This window comes from Scleropages formosus, chromosome 4, assembly GCF_900964775.1.
Source record: "Scleropages formosus chromosome 4, fSclFor1.1, whole genome shotgun sequence".
NCBI classification, from domain to species: Eukaryota; Metazoa; Chordata; class Actinopteri; order Osteoglossiformes; family Osteoglossidae; genus Scleropages; species Scleropages formosus.
Window position 1 is genome coordinate 13,583,528 of NC_041809.1, and position 17,302 is coordinate 13,600,829.

General features: G+C 42.7%; 1 protein-coding gene across 1 annotated transcript in view; it reads left to right on the plus strand.

Moving 5' to 3' along the window:
* The first annotated feature begins 437 nt into the window (after positions 1-437).
* The window catches only part of LOC108932723 (protocadherin-15-like), a 173,402-nt gene continuing 156,537 nt past the window's right edge, over positions 438-17,302 (plus strand). The window contains exons 1-2 of the mRNA XM_029250860.1: positions 438-619; positions 974-1,121. Coding sequence (XP_029106693.1) covers positions 438-619; positions 974-1,121 — 330 coding nt within the window. The remainder of the gene's footprint in view (positions 620-973; positions 1,122-17,302) is intronic.

Below are 17,302 nucleotides of genomic sequence, written 5' to 3' on the forward strand. Positions count from 1 at the left end.
CATGACTACACCGTCACATATAAGCCAGCGCATCAGATGGTTCTGACCGACATGCTATCATGACTGCCAAACTCAGAGGAAAACACCGCTGTGGAGATGGAACCAACCGTCCACGCAATCACCTTTGACCTCATAAACTTCAGCCTCGAGGAAACAAAATGAGTTGAAGGTTGAGACTTGACGGTGCCCCATCCTCAATGCACTAGCTGAGGTGGTGTACCAGGGATGGGCTGAGAAACTCAGAGCTACCCAGTGATCTGAGAGTATTTTGGCCATATCGAGACACAATCAGCATCGATAATGGCATTCTCTTTAAAGGAAAGCAAGTCATCATTCCAGAAAGAATGAGGCATGACATCCTTACACAGCTTCACAGGAGCCATCTTGGTATCGAGAAGACAAGATTGCTTGCAAGGGATTCTGTCTACTGGTCGAAAATGAGCAAGGATATCAAAAGGACTGTAAACGCATGTCGATTCTGTCAAGAGGATCAAGACCAAAACAGGAACGAGCCAATGATCGAGAAAGAGGTGCCACTGAAGGCATGCCAGACTATTGAGACGGACCTTTCTGAGATTAAAGGAAAGCAGTTCATCATCATTGGGGATTATTACTCAAAGTATCCATTCGTAAAGGAACTACAAAGTCCAGTGACATCCATGTCTGTCACAAATGTTTTCAAAGAGTTATGTGACATGCTCGGAAGGCCTGACCAAATAAAATCTGACAACAGCCCACAATACTCAGCAACAGAATTCACTAACTTCTGCAAAGAATGGGGTATAACACACACAACATCGTCGCCCCACTATCCCCGATCCAATGGTTTTATTGTGCGCCAAGTCCGAACCGTGAAATCATGCATTAAAAAGTGCATAAAAGCCAGAGAAAGCATATCACAGGCTCTTCTCAACATTCGCGCCACTCCAGTTGACAATAAACTCCCATCCCCTGCAGAAATGTTGTTTGGCAGAACTATTGCCACCCTTCTGCCCTCACGAAAAGGAGACGTGGATGACAATGTCAAACACAGGCTCATGCAAAGAAATGAGATGATGAAGCACCAGTATGATGCCCATGTCAGGAAAGATCCACTTCCGCCATTGTATCAAGGCCAAGAAGTGAGGGCCCTGGACAATTCTAGAAAAACCTGAACTTCTGGAAAAGTCATAACTCAATGCTCAGAACTAAGGTCATATATTGTTGAGACTTCCGGTGGCGCTTCCATAAGGAGAAACAGGAGACATTTGAGAGAAGCGGATCCACCACCAAGTTCAACCACATCGCAAAGTGACACACCCCAGATCACTGATGATACCATGCAAGAGTGCCCGGTTACCGAAACTGAGGTGTGTGAGATGGACCTTCCAGTTGTATATTCCAGTTGAAAGATCTTTTCAAAGTTTGTAGGTAACCTTGTTTAATGTGATATTTATTTTCGTTTTATAATGAGGGGGATGTGGTGGGAGGTGCTTCTCTTATATCGCCTTGTTCTGGTATAATAAAAAACCTAACATGGCGGCGCCCGCATAATAAAGCAGTATAAAGAAATTTCTGTGTTGGAGTTTAAATATGAAGCGTCTTGAAACCCCAAGAACACTACACACACAAGGCACTGTTAACACCAACATGATCCGACTGAAAAGAAGGAAGTATTTGTCTTACCTCAGGCTCATGTGCCCCTCCCACGAGCCAACAAAGAGCTGTAGACGTGCAATGTTTTGATGCGCATTGCAAAGTAACGTCTGTTTGTAATTACGAATCATTGTATGTAACTCAAATTTTTAATCCAGTAGGCTTAATATGAAGTTTTCATTTGATTGTTACTTAAGGATGACAAAAAAATAACTTCCGGTCAGTAAGGGGGTGGTTTGTCACTATGGCTTGTACATAAGTGGAACATTCATAACTTGTAGACTGCCTGTACATTGATTTTTTTCAATTCGGTTTTTCAGGTTACGATGAACAGTCACATTTGTAACAAAATGTATTTGCCTCCAAGATACACAGAGAACCTCTATAGTAACGCCCACATCACAACAGAGGTTTTGCTCTTTTTGATCGTCTGTTAAATGTGTTAAATGATTATTCTTTGTTTAGCTGGGACCTTTATTCAAGGTGATTTAAAGGGATTAACTCTAGGTTCATGTGTTAAATTTATGCAGCTCCCAGGACACTCAAGCAGTCCAACTTGAACTGTCTGGTTTTAGTTCTATGTCCTTAAATGCTATGGCACCTGCTCCTAATGATTAAAATCAAGTAAAAAGTTTTTTTTTTTTTTTTAAATGCTTCAGGTTTCTGAATTTCAGTCTGCTGGGATCTATAGGCAATCAAAAATTTGTAAAGTCCTTTTTTTATTTATAAAACATGCAAAGTAAGTTCTACATGCCTATGGGTACATTTCATTGTTTACATTGTTTAAATTTGTAATCTGTTCAATTTCTTAACACTAAATTACCGTAATTTACTACAGGGAATTTATATGCATAATGTTTAGGTTTACGCATGAAAAAAAAGATTAGGATTAGGCAAAATTCAATTTCAGCTCCCACTGTACACAATTACCTTACAAAATGTTTAGTCACTGAGTGACTGAGTTGAGCAAAATTATTGTTTCACCATATCTATATATCAGAGCTTGTTTCCTGACCCACATTGCTGTAACAATGAAAAAAATGCTAAAGAATTTAATAAACATTTGAAAGAGATATTTGTCTTGTACTCTTGTATCTGTCCAATACAGGCTTGACCATCACAGAGAAATGGTATCAGGAACAGAGCAAAGTCATTTATTGATTTTTATTTTTGGACGTATTATAACACCTTTTTAAAATAATAAACGGTGTTTTTCTTAATTTGGTTAATCAATGACAAGCTTAGTTCACATTTTAGAGCATGGCACTCTTAGTTTGTGAGTTTGATCCACCTTGGTCAGTGTCTTACTGTGATTGTCATGTCTTTTTATTCATTTATGGGTTTTTTTTTTTAATGGGGGAATGAAGAATAACATAAATCATTGTGCTTAGAAGTGTTGCTTTCCAAGAAGAACCTGATTTTCAGTCCATACTCCTGCTAAAATACAGTCTATCAAAGCACTTACCTTTATTCCCTCCAGCTGAACAAGTGGGCTATTCATTGTAAATTCCTTAGCATAACCTTAAAATTGTCAGTTGCTTTTGTAAAATGTCTATTAAATAATAATTTTTAAAAATAACAATTTTATGGGATTTTAATTTTTACTTTTTACATTTCCATCGCGAGGGGTGTGGTGGCGCAGTGGGTTGGACCGCAGTCCTGCTCTCCGGTGGGTCTGGGGTTCAAATCCCGCTTGGGGTGCCTTGTGACGGACTGGCGTCCCGTCCTGGGTGTGTCCCCTCCCCCTCTGGCCTTATGCCCTGTGTTACCGGGTAGGCTCCGGTTCCCCGTAAGGGACAAGTGGTTCTAAAATGAAACATTTACATTTATTCATTTAGCAGATGCTTTTCTCCAAAGCGTCGTACATCTCAGCAAAAGTAAAAATTTCTGCATTACATTAAGAGAAAGAGACATATCTACAGACATGTGATTCTTAAGTAAACCTAGTTTGTTACTTTCCACTTGATGCACTGGTGTTCATCGCTCAAGTAGGTGCAAAAAACGTAAGATGCTTGAATCGTGATTACGCGCGCACGCGCGCACACACATTGCCTGAAACACCTTGTCCCAAGCTAGGTCGCAGCAAACCGGAGCCTTACCTGGCAACACAGGGCGCAAGGCTGGAGTGGGAGGGGACACACCTGGGACGGGATGCCAATCCATTGCAGAGCACCCCAAGCGGGACTTGAACCCCAGACCCACCAGAGACACATGGGAACGCTTTGGCAAATCAAACACAACTTGTGAAGCAACATTCTGTATCAGCTGTAGAGGTTTGATGGCAGTTGCAGGAAGGCCACACAAGAGAGAGTTGCAGTAGTCCAGACAGGATGTCACCAAGGCCTGGACAAGTAGTTGGGCAGAGTCGGTTGTGAGGTAGGAACGGATCCTACTAATATTATGCAGGACGTATCTGCAGGACCGGGTTGGGACTTTGAGGTGCTGAGAAAAAGATAGACTTGAATTAATCGTCACTAGCAGACTCTTAGCCAAGGAGGTAAGCAAAATGAGTGAGTTGTCCAGTTTGAGGGGGTGCGGTGGCGCAGTGGGTTGGACCACAGTCTTGCTCTCTGGTGGGTCTGGGGTTCAAGTCCCGCTTGGGGTGCCTTGCGGCGGACTGGCGTCCCGTCTTTGGTGTGTCCCGTCCTTGGTGTGTCCCCTCCCCCTCCGGCCTTACGCCCTGTGTTACCGGGTTAGGCTCCGGTTCCCCGTGACCCTGTATGGGACAAGTGGTTCTGGAAATGTGTGTGTGTCCAGTTTGATTGAGATCGTGACAGGAGGACAGGCCAGCTAGGAGGTGAAGAATCTCTGTTTTGGAGAGGTTGAGTTGGATGGATCTTTTTGAGAAGATATTAACCCACTGATATTAAATCTAGACCAATCCTTTTTTTGTGACACAGCAATTTGGCCTGGAATGTTATAAACTTCTATAATTTTCATGGTGGAATGAATAGCAAAATCATGTATCTGGCTTCATTTTCATATTTTGCATTTGGCTGGCTATTGTGCTGATTCACTGTGGTCTGTCTGCACCACTAGAACTACCACAATTAACACACTCATAATAGGTCAGAGAGAATGGTATTAGTTTCCCAAAATATCATGGGATGTGTGTTCTTTTCATGGAGGCAATTATATGTGCTGGCAAGATGAAAAAAGGGAAATAAACAAAGGAAAACAAATACTTTTCTTTCCCTTTGGAACCACACACACACACACACATTTTCTGAGCCGCTTGTCCCATACAGGGTCGCGGGGAACCGGAGCCTACCCGGTAACACAGGGCGTAAGGCCGGAGGGGGAGGGGACACACCCAGGACGGGACGCCAGTCCGTCGCAAGGCACCCCAAGCGGGACTTGAACCCCAGACCCACTGGAAAGCAGGACCATGGTCCAACCCACTGCGCCACCGCACCCCCCATCCTTTGGAACCATTGGTTTCTTGTTTCCATAATGAACTTTGACATGAGTGTTTGGACTACACTGCGAACCAGAGGTCAAGAGAATTCATTATCAAGGATGGTTGCCTCATGGTTTTCTCACAGTCAGGACCATTCCTCTATAGATGTCACAACCCACTGTGACCTGAAGATATATACATGATGTATGATGACTTGCAGTGAAAGGTGAGGGGCTAATCCACATGTAAGGAAAAGCAGTTCCTGTATGTTACAGATTTAAGATTAGGGGCTATCTGGAGCTGTGAAGAAGTAAAGTTAGTTTGTTTTTATTTTGATCTACAGTACATTATAATTATCCTGAGTAAGAAGTAATGGAAACTTTTTTTTTTTTTTTTTTTTTAGAAATTCATTTAATATACGTTAACATTTTTAAAAATAAACCGAGGCCACAAATGCAGTGCACTTGTTTATAATAACTAATAGCTTTGAGTATTAGTCAGGATGAGTTTAACTGAATAAGAATGACTAGCTGTCATATATGAAGGGGTTTAATTTTGGTGTCCTTTCTGGAATCCTTTCACACCCTGATTCAAAAGAAATTATTTGTACCTGCTGTTGCCAGGGTGATGGTACAGCCAAGAATGGGACATGCTGATAAAAAAAGGTGGGCAGGTCATTTTCACTGACTGCTTGGCCTTATCTACTGGAATCTGTGGTAAAAGAGGAATAAAAGTGCCATGTTCCTGTTATGCCCAATTACCAGTCTTTCACAAAATGACAATTATTGCCTTGAGTAGGTAGGGTTTATTAATGAGCTTCCCTTATATGGAACACTGACAGGTTTTAAGTTATTAACTTTGAAACATGCCTATGAAAGAAAAAAAAAAAGACAGTCTCCAGAAAGTAGTATTTCTAGCATTTGTTTTGTAACATAGACATAAAAATATGTCTGTATATATCATGCACCCTTACCTGTAAAGGTGTTCTGTACAATGAAAAATCACTGTATCGTATTGTAGAAGTATATCACCCAGCTGCATAAATGGGTGAATAATTTTAGGTACCTTAACATTGTAAGTTGTTTTGGAGAAAAAGTGTCAGCTAATTGAATAAATGTAAATACCGCTGCATCCGCAAGGCCACCAGCATTGTGGACGACCCCTCTCACCCCTCTCATGGACTCTTCACCCTTCTGCCATCTGGCAGAAGGTACAGGAGCAACCGTGTCACCACCAATAGACTCCGCAACAGTTTCTTCCCTGAGACAGTCAGATTACTCAACACCTGCTGCCTCCAAACGCTCACCTGGCACAGTCAAACAGTTAACCCAGCATGACTCCATACACTACAAACTGCCTACAGTTCACAGCCCATGTCTGCATCAGTCCTGTCCTGTGTATTTATTTGCTGTCTTGTACTCGTGTTCTGTGTTGCACCATAGTCTTCCACGAAATTTCATTTCACTGTATACAAGCTGAGGGGGGTGCAGTGGCGCAGTGGGTTGGACCGGGTCCTCCTCTCTGGTGGGTCTGGGGTTCGAGTCCCACTTGGGGTGCCTTGCGGCGGACTGGCGTCCCGTCCTGGGTATGTCCCCTCCCCCTCCGACCTTACACCCTGAATTGCCGGGTAGGCTCCGGTTCCCCATGACCCCATATGGGACAAGCGGTTCAGAAAATGTGTGTGTGTGTATACAAGCTATATAGAGGAATGACAATAAAAACAACTTGAAACTGAGCTTGAATGTGTGGCCTTCCTGCTACTGCCATCAAACCTCTGCAGCTGATACAGAATACTGCTGTACAAATTATAGCTGCCAGGATCAAATTTATGACCCTGGTTATTGCCTACAAATGCATCAACAAAACTGCTTCCAGCTGTTTACAAGACTTGATCAACCGCTACACCCCAACCAGACTGCTTCGCTCATCTACTTCTGCCCGCTTGGTGGTCCCACGCACGAAAGGTAAAGCACAGAGGTTCTCAGTTCTGGCTTTGTTGTGCTGGAATGACCTCTCCCTGTCACTCAGAACTGCAGAAACTCCCCATTTAAGAAGGATCTGAAAACTCACCCTTCCGGACTCACTTTGCCCATGATCTCTTAAGCTCATGTGTGGTGTAAATGTTCATGCACCATAACTTTATGATCATGCCCAAATAAGCCTTTACACAGCCGCTACTCCTGTATTGTACATAAATGTTTGTGTACCTTTAAAAAAAATGTAGGAAGGTAATGAGAAATCATCTGAGTTTTATGCACCTACTCATGTGATGAACATTGGTGGATGAAATGGAAAGAAACTAACAAGTTTACTTAAGAATCACATATCTGCAACTATGTCTCTCTTTCTCCTAATGTAATGCACACATTGTATTTTCTCTGATATGTATGTCGTTATGGGGGTGCGGTGGCGCAGTGGGTTGGACCGCAGTTCTGCTCTCCGGTGGGTCTGGGATTCGAGTCCCACTTGGGGTGCCTTGAGACGGACTGGCGTCCCATCCTGGGTGTGTCCCCTCCCCCTCCGGCCTTACGCCCTGTGTTGCCGGGTTTGGCTCCGGTTCCCCGTGACCCCGTATGAGACAAGCGGTTCTGAAATGGATGTCGCTTTGGAGAAAGCATCTGCTAAATGAATAAATGTAATGTAAAATCATTGTGAAGTGACAAAGAATAGAAAAAAAGTCAGGTAACTAATACACACACACATTTTCTGAACTGCTTGTCCCATGCGGGGTCGCGGAGCCTACCCGGCAACACAGGGCGTAAGGCCGGAGGGGATACCAGTCTGCCACAAGGCACCCCAAGCAGGACTCGAACCCTAGACCCACCGGAGAGCAAGACCCGGTCCAACCCACTGCACCACCACACCACCACACCTCCCTTTAATAACTAATAGTGTTGTGTTAATTTTTTCTTCAAAATAGTGGAAACAAACTGGCTTTAGGCAGTGGTAGATAAAACAAATTTAATTCTTAATCTACAGTTTCATTTCGATTTCCAGGAGAATTTGAACCTTTAATGATTTTATATGTTATATAATGCATTTCAAATCAGCAGTTTAATGTGTTGTTGAAGTAATGCAAAAAATCTCCAATTTTTAAAATTTTCTGTCATTAATCATAAATGCATAGGCTTACATCAATTGGCCACCTCCTCTAGTGCCCTAATACAAACTTATATAGCAGTAACTCCACCCTTCTGGTTATACCATAACAGCTTCATCTATTCCAAAGTACATTTCCCCAAAAATTACATCCAACATAAATACTAAAATATACAAACAATACAAAACATTTTCTGCTATAAATATCCCTACGTTACAACTTATAAAAACACACACACACACACACACACACACACACACATTTTCAGAACCGCTTGTCCCATACGGGGTCACGGGGAACCGGAGCCTACCCGGCAACACAGGGCGTAAGGCCGGAGGGGGAAGGGGACACACCCAGGACGGGACGCCAGTCCGTCGCAAGGCACCCTAAGCGGGACTCGAACCCCAGACCCACCGGACAGCAGGACCGTGGTCCAACCCACTGCGCCACCGCACCCCCATTTTCCTTATAAAAACATTTATCACATTACACAATAAAACACCCCTGTCTAGTTGGTTGTGCCCAAGGACTCCCACCTAGAAATAACCCAAATGGTTCATGCCATTTGGTTTACAGCACAAGGTTCTAAACACCACAGAATGCCAGATAGCTGTATGGTAAGCAAAAAGTTTACAGAAATGATTTTGAAAAACAATAAATGCATTTGCTTTCCACAACCAATTACATGTACTTGTCATACTTTGATGAAAGAAATGTTCTTAATTAATGACAAACAGACACAGATACCGGTAGGCCTTTCCGGGCACCCAATCTAGTTCAAACAGAAAGTGTTAAATGGAATACTAGACCAGAACAAGCAATGTAGCAGTACAAGGTGAAATGCATGTGACAGGCAACAACAGCAACAAGGTTCAGCACTTCATTGATGGTATTTTGCTGGCATCTTACTGATTCCTTGCTACCAACTTGCCTGTCACAGCTCAGTCTGTGAAAGTTTGCCTTTAAAACAAAGTTTGTTTTCAAAGTATAGTGTCTGTTTTTTATATATCATCTTCTTCCTGATGGGGGGTGCGATGGTGCAGCAGGCTTGGTTGGGTCCTCTTCTCTGGCAAATCAGGGGTTCAAGTCCTGTTTGAAGTGTCTTCTGACAGACTGGCATCCCATCCTGGGTGTGTCCCCCATGCCCTGGACTGCCAGGCTAGGCTCCAGCCAACCACAACCCCACTCAGGACAAGCAGTTTCAGTCAATGGGAGTGATCTTCCTTCTGCAAATTGATTCATTTATTTGTCTGCTTCTACATTTTTTTTATTTTGTAATTGTTCTTGTGTATTATTGAAGGACATACAAGAAATAAGTGCTGCACCTTGTTTTTTTGAGTCATTTGTCATTGATGTATTTTTTAATCACACACACACACACACACACACACACACACACACACACACACACATTTTCAGAACCGCTTGTCCCTGACGGGGTCACGGGGAACCGGAGCCTACCCGGCAACACAGGGCGTAAGGCCGGAGGGGGAAGGGGACACACCCAGGACGGGACGCCAGTCCGCCGCAAGGCACCCCAAGCAGGGCTCGAACCCCAGACCCACCGGAGAGCAGGACTGCAGTCCAACCCACTGCGCCACCGCACCCCCTATTTTTTAATCAATTATCAGCAACATGCATCAGTTACTTTTAGTAAGTGCTACATCTGCTTTGGAGAAAAGCATCTGCTAAATAAATCTGAGACAGAGTTACTATCATTCACCTGCTTTTTCACAGTGACAGCCTCAGAAGTGTTTTCTTTTATTTTTCCTTTTTTTTGCCTTCATGAAATCTGTTTATGAACAGTCTAGGACCATTGTCTGAATTAAATAGCATAAACAATGAAAACATTCAAGGCAGATTCATATTTATGTGATTTATTTCTGGACACTGTAGCAGCTGCAGGTTCCTAACAGATTTCCTAACATACCTGTATGTGCTGCTTAATCAGGTTTTGCAAATATAAATGCTTTTGTATATGCATCTGTTTTTTTTTTTTTTTTTTTGTTTGTTTTGTTTGTGTGTTGGGAGTGTATATTTTGACCTCAGGGTCAATTTAGCTTTCCATTAAGGTAACTTTAACAGTCTCAACTGAGTTGTCATTGTGATTGTTTTGCCACCTTTATGAATGCTTCCAAAATTTGTTCTCACTTTAGTATGAAATTGTCAGTATGCTGCAAAAGGACTTCATAATGAGAAAATCAGATTGCAGCTTTTCCTCTGCAGACAAATATAAATGGAATGTGCATGCCCCATCCAACTGTTAAATACAGACTTGATAGCAAATACTTGAGTCACTCGGGGTATTTAACTTAAACGAATTGTATGATGTTCTAATCTTCACAAGAACAGCATGATTAACTTTTCTGTTGCCATTGCCAAAGGCAACTTACAATATGTACATAGTAGGATATTCTCATTGCAGCACTTCACAGTAAGTGATTTGTTAGAATACCTCATTGTCACTCACTTTCTTAACTGCTTGTTCAGGTGTGGGTTGCAGTGGTTTGGGGGCTTTTCCAGAATCACTGGGCACAAAGCTAGGAGGGGTACACCCTACCCAGGAGGGATACCAGCCCACCAAAAGTAGCTAGACAGTCATACATAGTAAAGCAAAGGAGCACTTTCAGCAACAGTTTGGTCCAGTTTTTGAGTTACATGGAGCCCCACTGAAATTCACTTCTAACAGCCATCAAGCTCTACAGTGAGTCCTCACTTCCAGGGAGGTGACCTTTCAATGACTGAGTGGTACTGAGATTTCCCTCTGTCTTGGTAGCATGGCCCAGTGGCACTGCAAGTAGTGTTACTGTCTCACAGTGCCTGTGTGGTTTGAGAGGACATGGGTTTGATCCTTGCTCAGCCTGTGTGGAGTTTGCATGTTGTCTGCATGGGTTTCTTCTTGGTGCTAATGATATTATTTTTCTTCACTGCAGGTGTCTGATATACACACACACACACACATTTTCAGAGCCGCTTGTCCCATACGGGGTCACGGGGAACCGGAGCCTACCCGGCAACACAGGGCGTAAGGCCGGAGGGGGAAGGGGACACACCCAGGACGGGACGCCAGTCCGCCGCAAGGCACCCCAAGCAGGATTCGAACCCCAGACGCACCGGAGAGCAGGACTGCGCCACCGCACCCCCTGTCTGATATACATTTTAATATAATAAATAAAAGAAAGTGCAGAAGAAAAAATATGCAAATGGCCTTATAAAGCCATATTCTAGAGGTCTGGACTGCTGTGTGAGACCTCTGTGAAGCTTTGAATAGCTTGTCAGCATCTGGTATTCTGCAGGAGACACAGCACCTTTCTTCCATGGAAATGTGAGTCAGTTCACACCTGGATGATGGAGATGGAATATGCGGTCTCAGGTGTCATTCTGGACTGTCCTCTAGATGCTTGGCTGGTTTTGGCTCTGGTGACATCAGGGCTATGCTCATGAAACCACTGGGTGACCATACCTGCTGCCTGGACTGGGTCATTGCTAGGAGAAAATGCAACCCTCGTGAAGGGAAAACTGTTCCACACAATGGGGTGAGTTTGGTCATGAAATGCAATGAAGCAGTATCTATGGTATTTGACTCTCAGTGTATGTTATGTACATTTACTGTAGTGTTTCTGTTTTTGTGCAGTACCATAAATTGCATGTAAATTTAAGGTGATAACCCTGTTTGTGGTTATGTGTAATGGACAGGAGACTGAGACCATCTAGGGTAATTTAAATATCCATCTTTGTGTTTACTAGCAAAGGCTGATTAAAGTAAGGGGGTGTGTTGGCACAGCAGATTTAGCCTGTGCTTGCTCTCTGGTGGGTCTGGGGTGCCAGTCCCCCTTGGGGTGCCTTACAATAGACTGACAACCTGTCCTGGATGTGTTCCCTCCCCTTCCAGCCCTGTGTTGCCAGGTCAAGCTCTCATTTATTTATCATATGATCAGAAACAGATCTTCAGCAACTAAAAAAAAAAAAAGAACCTAAAACAAACGCAACTGGACTTGCATGAGTTTTCTTGAAAACATTTCACCACTCATCCAAGGTGCTTCTTCAGTTCTAAAAGACTAGTGGGGAGTTTTGGTTTTAAACTTGGAACATCCATGGGTGGAGCCCATTTGAGACTCACATGACTGGGGTCTGTTAACAACCCAATAATCACCTGCCAATTAAAGGATGTTATTGAAATTAACCTGGGTGATGTCCTGTTTTTCTACAATTAGCAGTACTTAACAACCCATTAATAGCCAGAACCACCAGACCCAAGGTGTAAATGGGGGGAAACTTTTTGGGGACAGATGGTAAAACTGTTGGTAGATAAGTTGTGTCTCAGTCTACCTCCCCTGTTCAGAGAGGGGTTTTCCAATTTTACATAGGTGGCTTCCTTCACTCCTCTTTCAAACCATCTGTCTTCTCTGGCTAAAATGTGTACATTCTTATCCTCAAAAGAATGTCCCTTGGTCTTCAGGTGTAGGTGGACTGCTGAGTCCTGACCTGAAGAACTGGCTTTCCTGTGTTGAGCCATACGTTTATGAAGGGGTTGTTTTGCCAATATACAGGTCTGTGCATTCCTCAGTGCACTGAACTGCATAAACTACATTGCACTGCTTTTGTCTAGGTGTTTTGTCTTTGGGGTGAACAAGTTTCTGCCTCAGAGTGTTGCTGGGCTTGAAGTGTACAGGGATATGGTGTTTGCTGAAAATTCTCCTGAGTTTTTCTGATAGTCCAGCCACATAAGGAATGACGATGTTCTTTCGTTGGTTGTTCTCCTCCTTTCTGTCTGTTCTGGGTTTCCTTCTAATACTTTTGACGAAGGCCCAGTTCGGATATCCACATGTTCTGAGTGTTTGTCTGATGTGTTTTTGTTCCTTCTCCTTGCCTTCTGTCCTTGTGGGCACAGTCTGTGCTTGGTGGTGTAGGGTTCTGATGACACCCAGCTTGTGTTCCAGAGAGTGGTGGGAATCAAATAATAGATGCTGATCTGTGTGCGTGGGTTTCCTATACACTTCAGTGTCGAGGCCTCTATCCTCCTCCACATACACTGCACAGTCTAAAAAGGCCAAACAATTCCCACTGATGTCCTCCTGAGTGAACTTGATATTGCTGTCCACTTCATTGATGTGCTGTGTGAAGGATTCCACCTCCTGCATTTTGATTTTAATTCAAGTATCATCCACGTACCTGAACCAATGGGAGGGGGTGGTTCCTGTAAAAGAGGTCAGGGCTCTGCTCTCCACATCTTCCATGTAGAGATTGGCCACTATAGGTGACACTGGTGACCCCATTGCACAGCCTTGTCTTTGCCTGTAGAAACCCCCATTAAATTGGAAGTAGGTGGTAGTCAGACAAAGATCCAGCAAGAATGCAGATGTGGTCTGGGGTGAGGTTGGTTCTGTCGGCCAGTGTTGTCCTGTATTAGTCGTTCCTTTACCACTCTTGTTGCTTCTGGGGTGGGAATACATGTAAAGAGAGAGATGACATCATAGGATACGATGGTTTCTTCTAGGTCCAGTTGGATATTCCTGACCTTGTTAACAAAGTCCTGAGAGTTTTGAATGTGATATGGAGTATTACCAACTAGTGGAGATAGAATGGTGGCCAGGTGTTTCACAATATTATATGTGACTGAGTTGCTGCTGCTGACGATGGGTCTGAGTGGAGCTCCTTCCTTGTGTATCTTGGGGAGTCCATAAATACAAGGGATGGCCTCCCCAGGATACAACTGGTAGTACAGTTGTCAGTCAATAGCCTTTTCCCTTTCCAGTTCTTGCAGGTAGTTTATTATTATTTTCTTGTATGTATTGGTGGGATCCCGCTTCAGTGTCTCATATGTGGCCGTGTCACTGAGGAGATTACCACACTGAAGTGACCAATCAACTGTATTTAGAACCACTGTACATCTTCCTTTATCAGCCGGTAAGATAGTGAAGTCCTGGTCTCTTTGTAGTGATACAACTTCCTTCCTTCCATCAATGGTGAGATTGCAAGACGGTGCTTTAGCACTGGCAAGGGCAGCTATTACTTTCAACCTTAGTTGTTCTGCTTCTGTGTTGGTCAAATTGTTATTCCTAATGGCAGACTCTGTGGCTGTGATGAGGTCTACCACAGGGGAGGTGGACTGAGACACAATTTATCAACCATCTATAATACAGTTTTACCATCTGTCCCCAAAAAGTTTCCCACCCATTTACCCCTTGGGTCTGGTGGTTCTGGCCATTAATGGGTTGTTAAGTACTGCTAATTGTAGAAAAACAGGACACCACCCAGGTTAATTTCAATAACATTCTCTAATTGGCAGGTGATTATTGGGTTGTCAACAGACCCCAGTCATGTGAGTCTCAAATTGGCTCCACCCATGGATGTTCCAAGTTTTAAACCAAAACTCCCCACTAGTCTTTTAGAACTGAAGAAGCCACTTGGATGAGCGGTAAAGTGGTTTTGAGAGAACTCATGCAAGTCCAGTTGTCTTTGTTTGGGTTTTTTTTGTGGCTATACCATGACCTGGATGATTGAGAATCTTCACAGACATCTTCAGCAACATAGGGCAAGCTTTAAGATGTAAAACTGGCTTCATGTAGCCAGAGTTTAACATCTGTGTTATTGATGTTTGTCAGATCCACTGGTGTGTGTGTGTGTGTGTGTGTGTGTGTGTGTGTGTGTGTGTGTGGGGGGGGGGACAGTGAATCAGCAGATGTTCTGCAGTTTGTTGCTGCTCTCTGCATGGGCATCCAGGGCTGTCTACTAGTCCCCATTTTGTACATATGTGCCCTGAATCAGCCGTGCCCAGTGCGTAGTTGGTTTAGGCACTCCCAGCAGTGTTGGTGCAGCTGGCTTCCAGGTGGTTTAGAGGGTGGCACTGGGATAAATCTGTGTAGCCATGAGCCACTGTCCTTTGTCTATTACTTTTGTTACTTCTGCCCAGGCCTTTGGTGACATGCCACTGCTGTTGTCAAGCAGCTGTACCACGCACTGATGGAAAGGCCTTCAAGATTTCAGGTGGAGTTGCTTTTGTTGGTCAGCGGTAATAGCAGTTAGGTGATTGTAAAGCAATGAGCTTTTATCAGGCCAGGCTCTGGCTTGCCATGACCCCTGCTTGTGACAAGCAGTTTTAGTCAATGTGTGTGTGATTCTAGTAACAGATGAGAGGTTGTCTGAAGTTTATTTCCTTAAAAATCAAGAATAACTTTTTCATGTGCTTCTAATTATTTGTTTCCTTGTGGGAATCCTCTGAACATACCATTAGACCCATGATTCAGAGTTTGTTTGTAAAATTGTCCTTAATTAAGCGTAATGAAGCAACATGTAGAACTATGCATAAACACTATGCAGCAACTTTTTGGAAGGTTTTTGCACAATCAATTTGCAAAGACGTTCTGTTCCCTGTTTATATACAGCTGTTTAATTCACTGGTCTGGGTTCATAGAGGTGAACCGGAATCCATTATATTGTGTGAATTATCTGTGCACTTTCTAGGGCTTTCAATGTGAAAGTCAATTTAGTAGCCTTTGAACTTAATTCAACTTTACTAACAGTGTTTCAAACAGAAGTTTCTGTATAATCTACAAACGTCCTTAAGTTTTCCTGTAAAATATTCTTCCCTTCATGCCTAATTTGCAACAAAAAAAAACAGAAGTATGCTAATCAAGTTAATTTTAAATGCTGAATTTCTAATATTTATGTTTTTAATATTTGTTTTATTGTGCTGCTCTGCCTCTATGGTCATTGATCTCTTGCTTATTCTCCTGGTTATTCCCTAACTGGTCACAAATAACAGAGGCTCATTTTTGTTTCCTGCAATAGAAGTAAACAAGAGCTGTATCGCCATGTAAGCTATCCAGCCATTCCTCCATGTCAATTATGTAGATTGGGTGGTGGATTTGTTAATACAATTAATAACTAAATGTTAGGGAATTTTTAATCAAAACTGAGCTGAATGAACTCTGAGAGTAAAGTTTATTCTGCACAATCCATATGGGACAATGCAAGCTGTAGAGTTGTACAGTGCTGATATTCCTGTCTATTGGTGAAGTATCCTCAGTAACTCCACTCTGAAGTCTCCCTTTGACTCTGCCTTTTTTTTTTTTTTTTTTGCCAGTTCATTTTCCTGTGAAATTAGTCTGATATTAACATGTTAGTGCTGATGTGAAATAAAATCAAAAGTGTTCACACAAGCCAAATTTAGTTAATATTTCAAAACATTGCATGTTGGGTGATGTGACTTTGGTCATTGGGTTTAGCATGGGAGACTGAGGTTAGATTCTCATCTTTGACTTGTCCCCAGTGCATATAGTATGTTAGTGGGTTTAGAATGAAGATACAAGGAAACTAGCTGAACATTTTCTAAAAACTTATATAGCAGAGTTAATATAAATATTAAATGCGATTTTATTTAGCAGATGGTTTTCTCCAAAGCAACTTCCAAGGAATGCTATGTAGTGTTATCAGCCCACACACCTCATTTACTAAAGTGACTAACTGCTATATACACTACTTACAGTGGGTCACTCATCCATACATTAGTGGAACACACACACTCTGTGTCACTTACCAACTATGGGGAACCTGAACAGCATGTCTTTGGACTGTAGGAGGAAACCTACGCAGACACAGGGAGAACAAGCAAACGCCACACAGACTGAGCAGGGATTGAACCCCCATTTTCTCACACCACCTAGGTGCTGTTAAACAGCAATGCTACTCCCTGTGCCACCATGCTGCCAATTAAATGTAAATCACAATTAATTTCTTTTTTTTTTTTTTTTTATTTTCCTCTCACCCCCTCTGATGTGACATACAATTCAGGATATATAGAAGTGCTATCAGCAACAAAGACGGTTAGATAGAAACACAAACTTATCAAAGCACAGCTTGTCAGTTTAATTGTGCTGCATTTCAGGTTCACGTTATTCAGATACGACCCTACAGAAGTGACATTTAAATACCCAATGAAATCAGTTATTTGTACAGTAGTTGTAGTTGCTATGAAGCATTGTGTTAGACCAATTTAATAAAACTAATGCTTTCAGTGGCATAAATTGAGTACAGTAATCATTGTATGTAAAAATGTGCAAAAGCTTAATCTAATGCAAAGAAATAAAGCATGTGAATTCGATAATTCAATTATTTTTCTTTTTTACAGAGCATCCCCTCACCAGAGTATCGCAGAGTGCTGTACA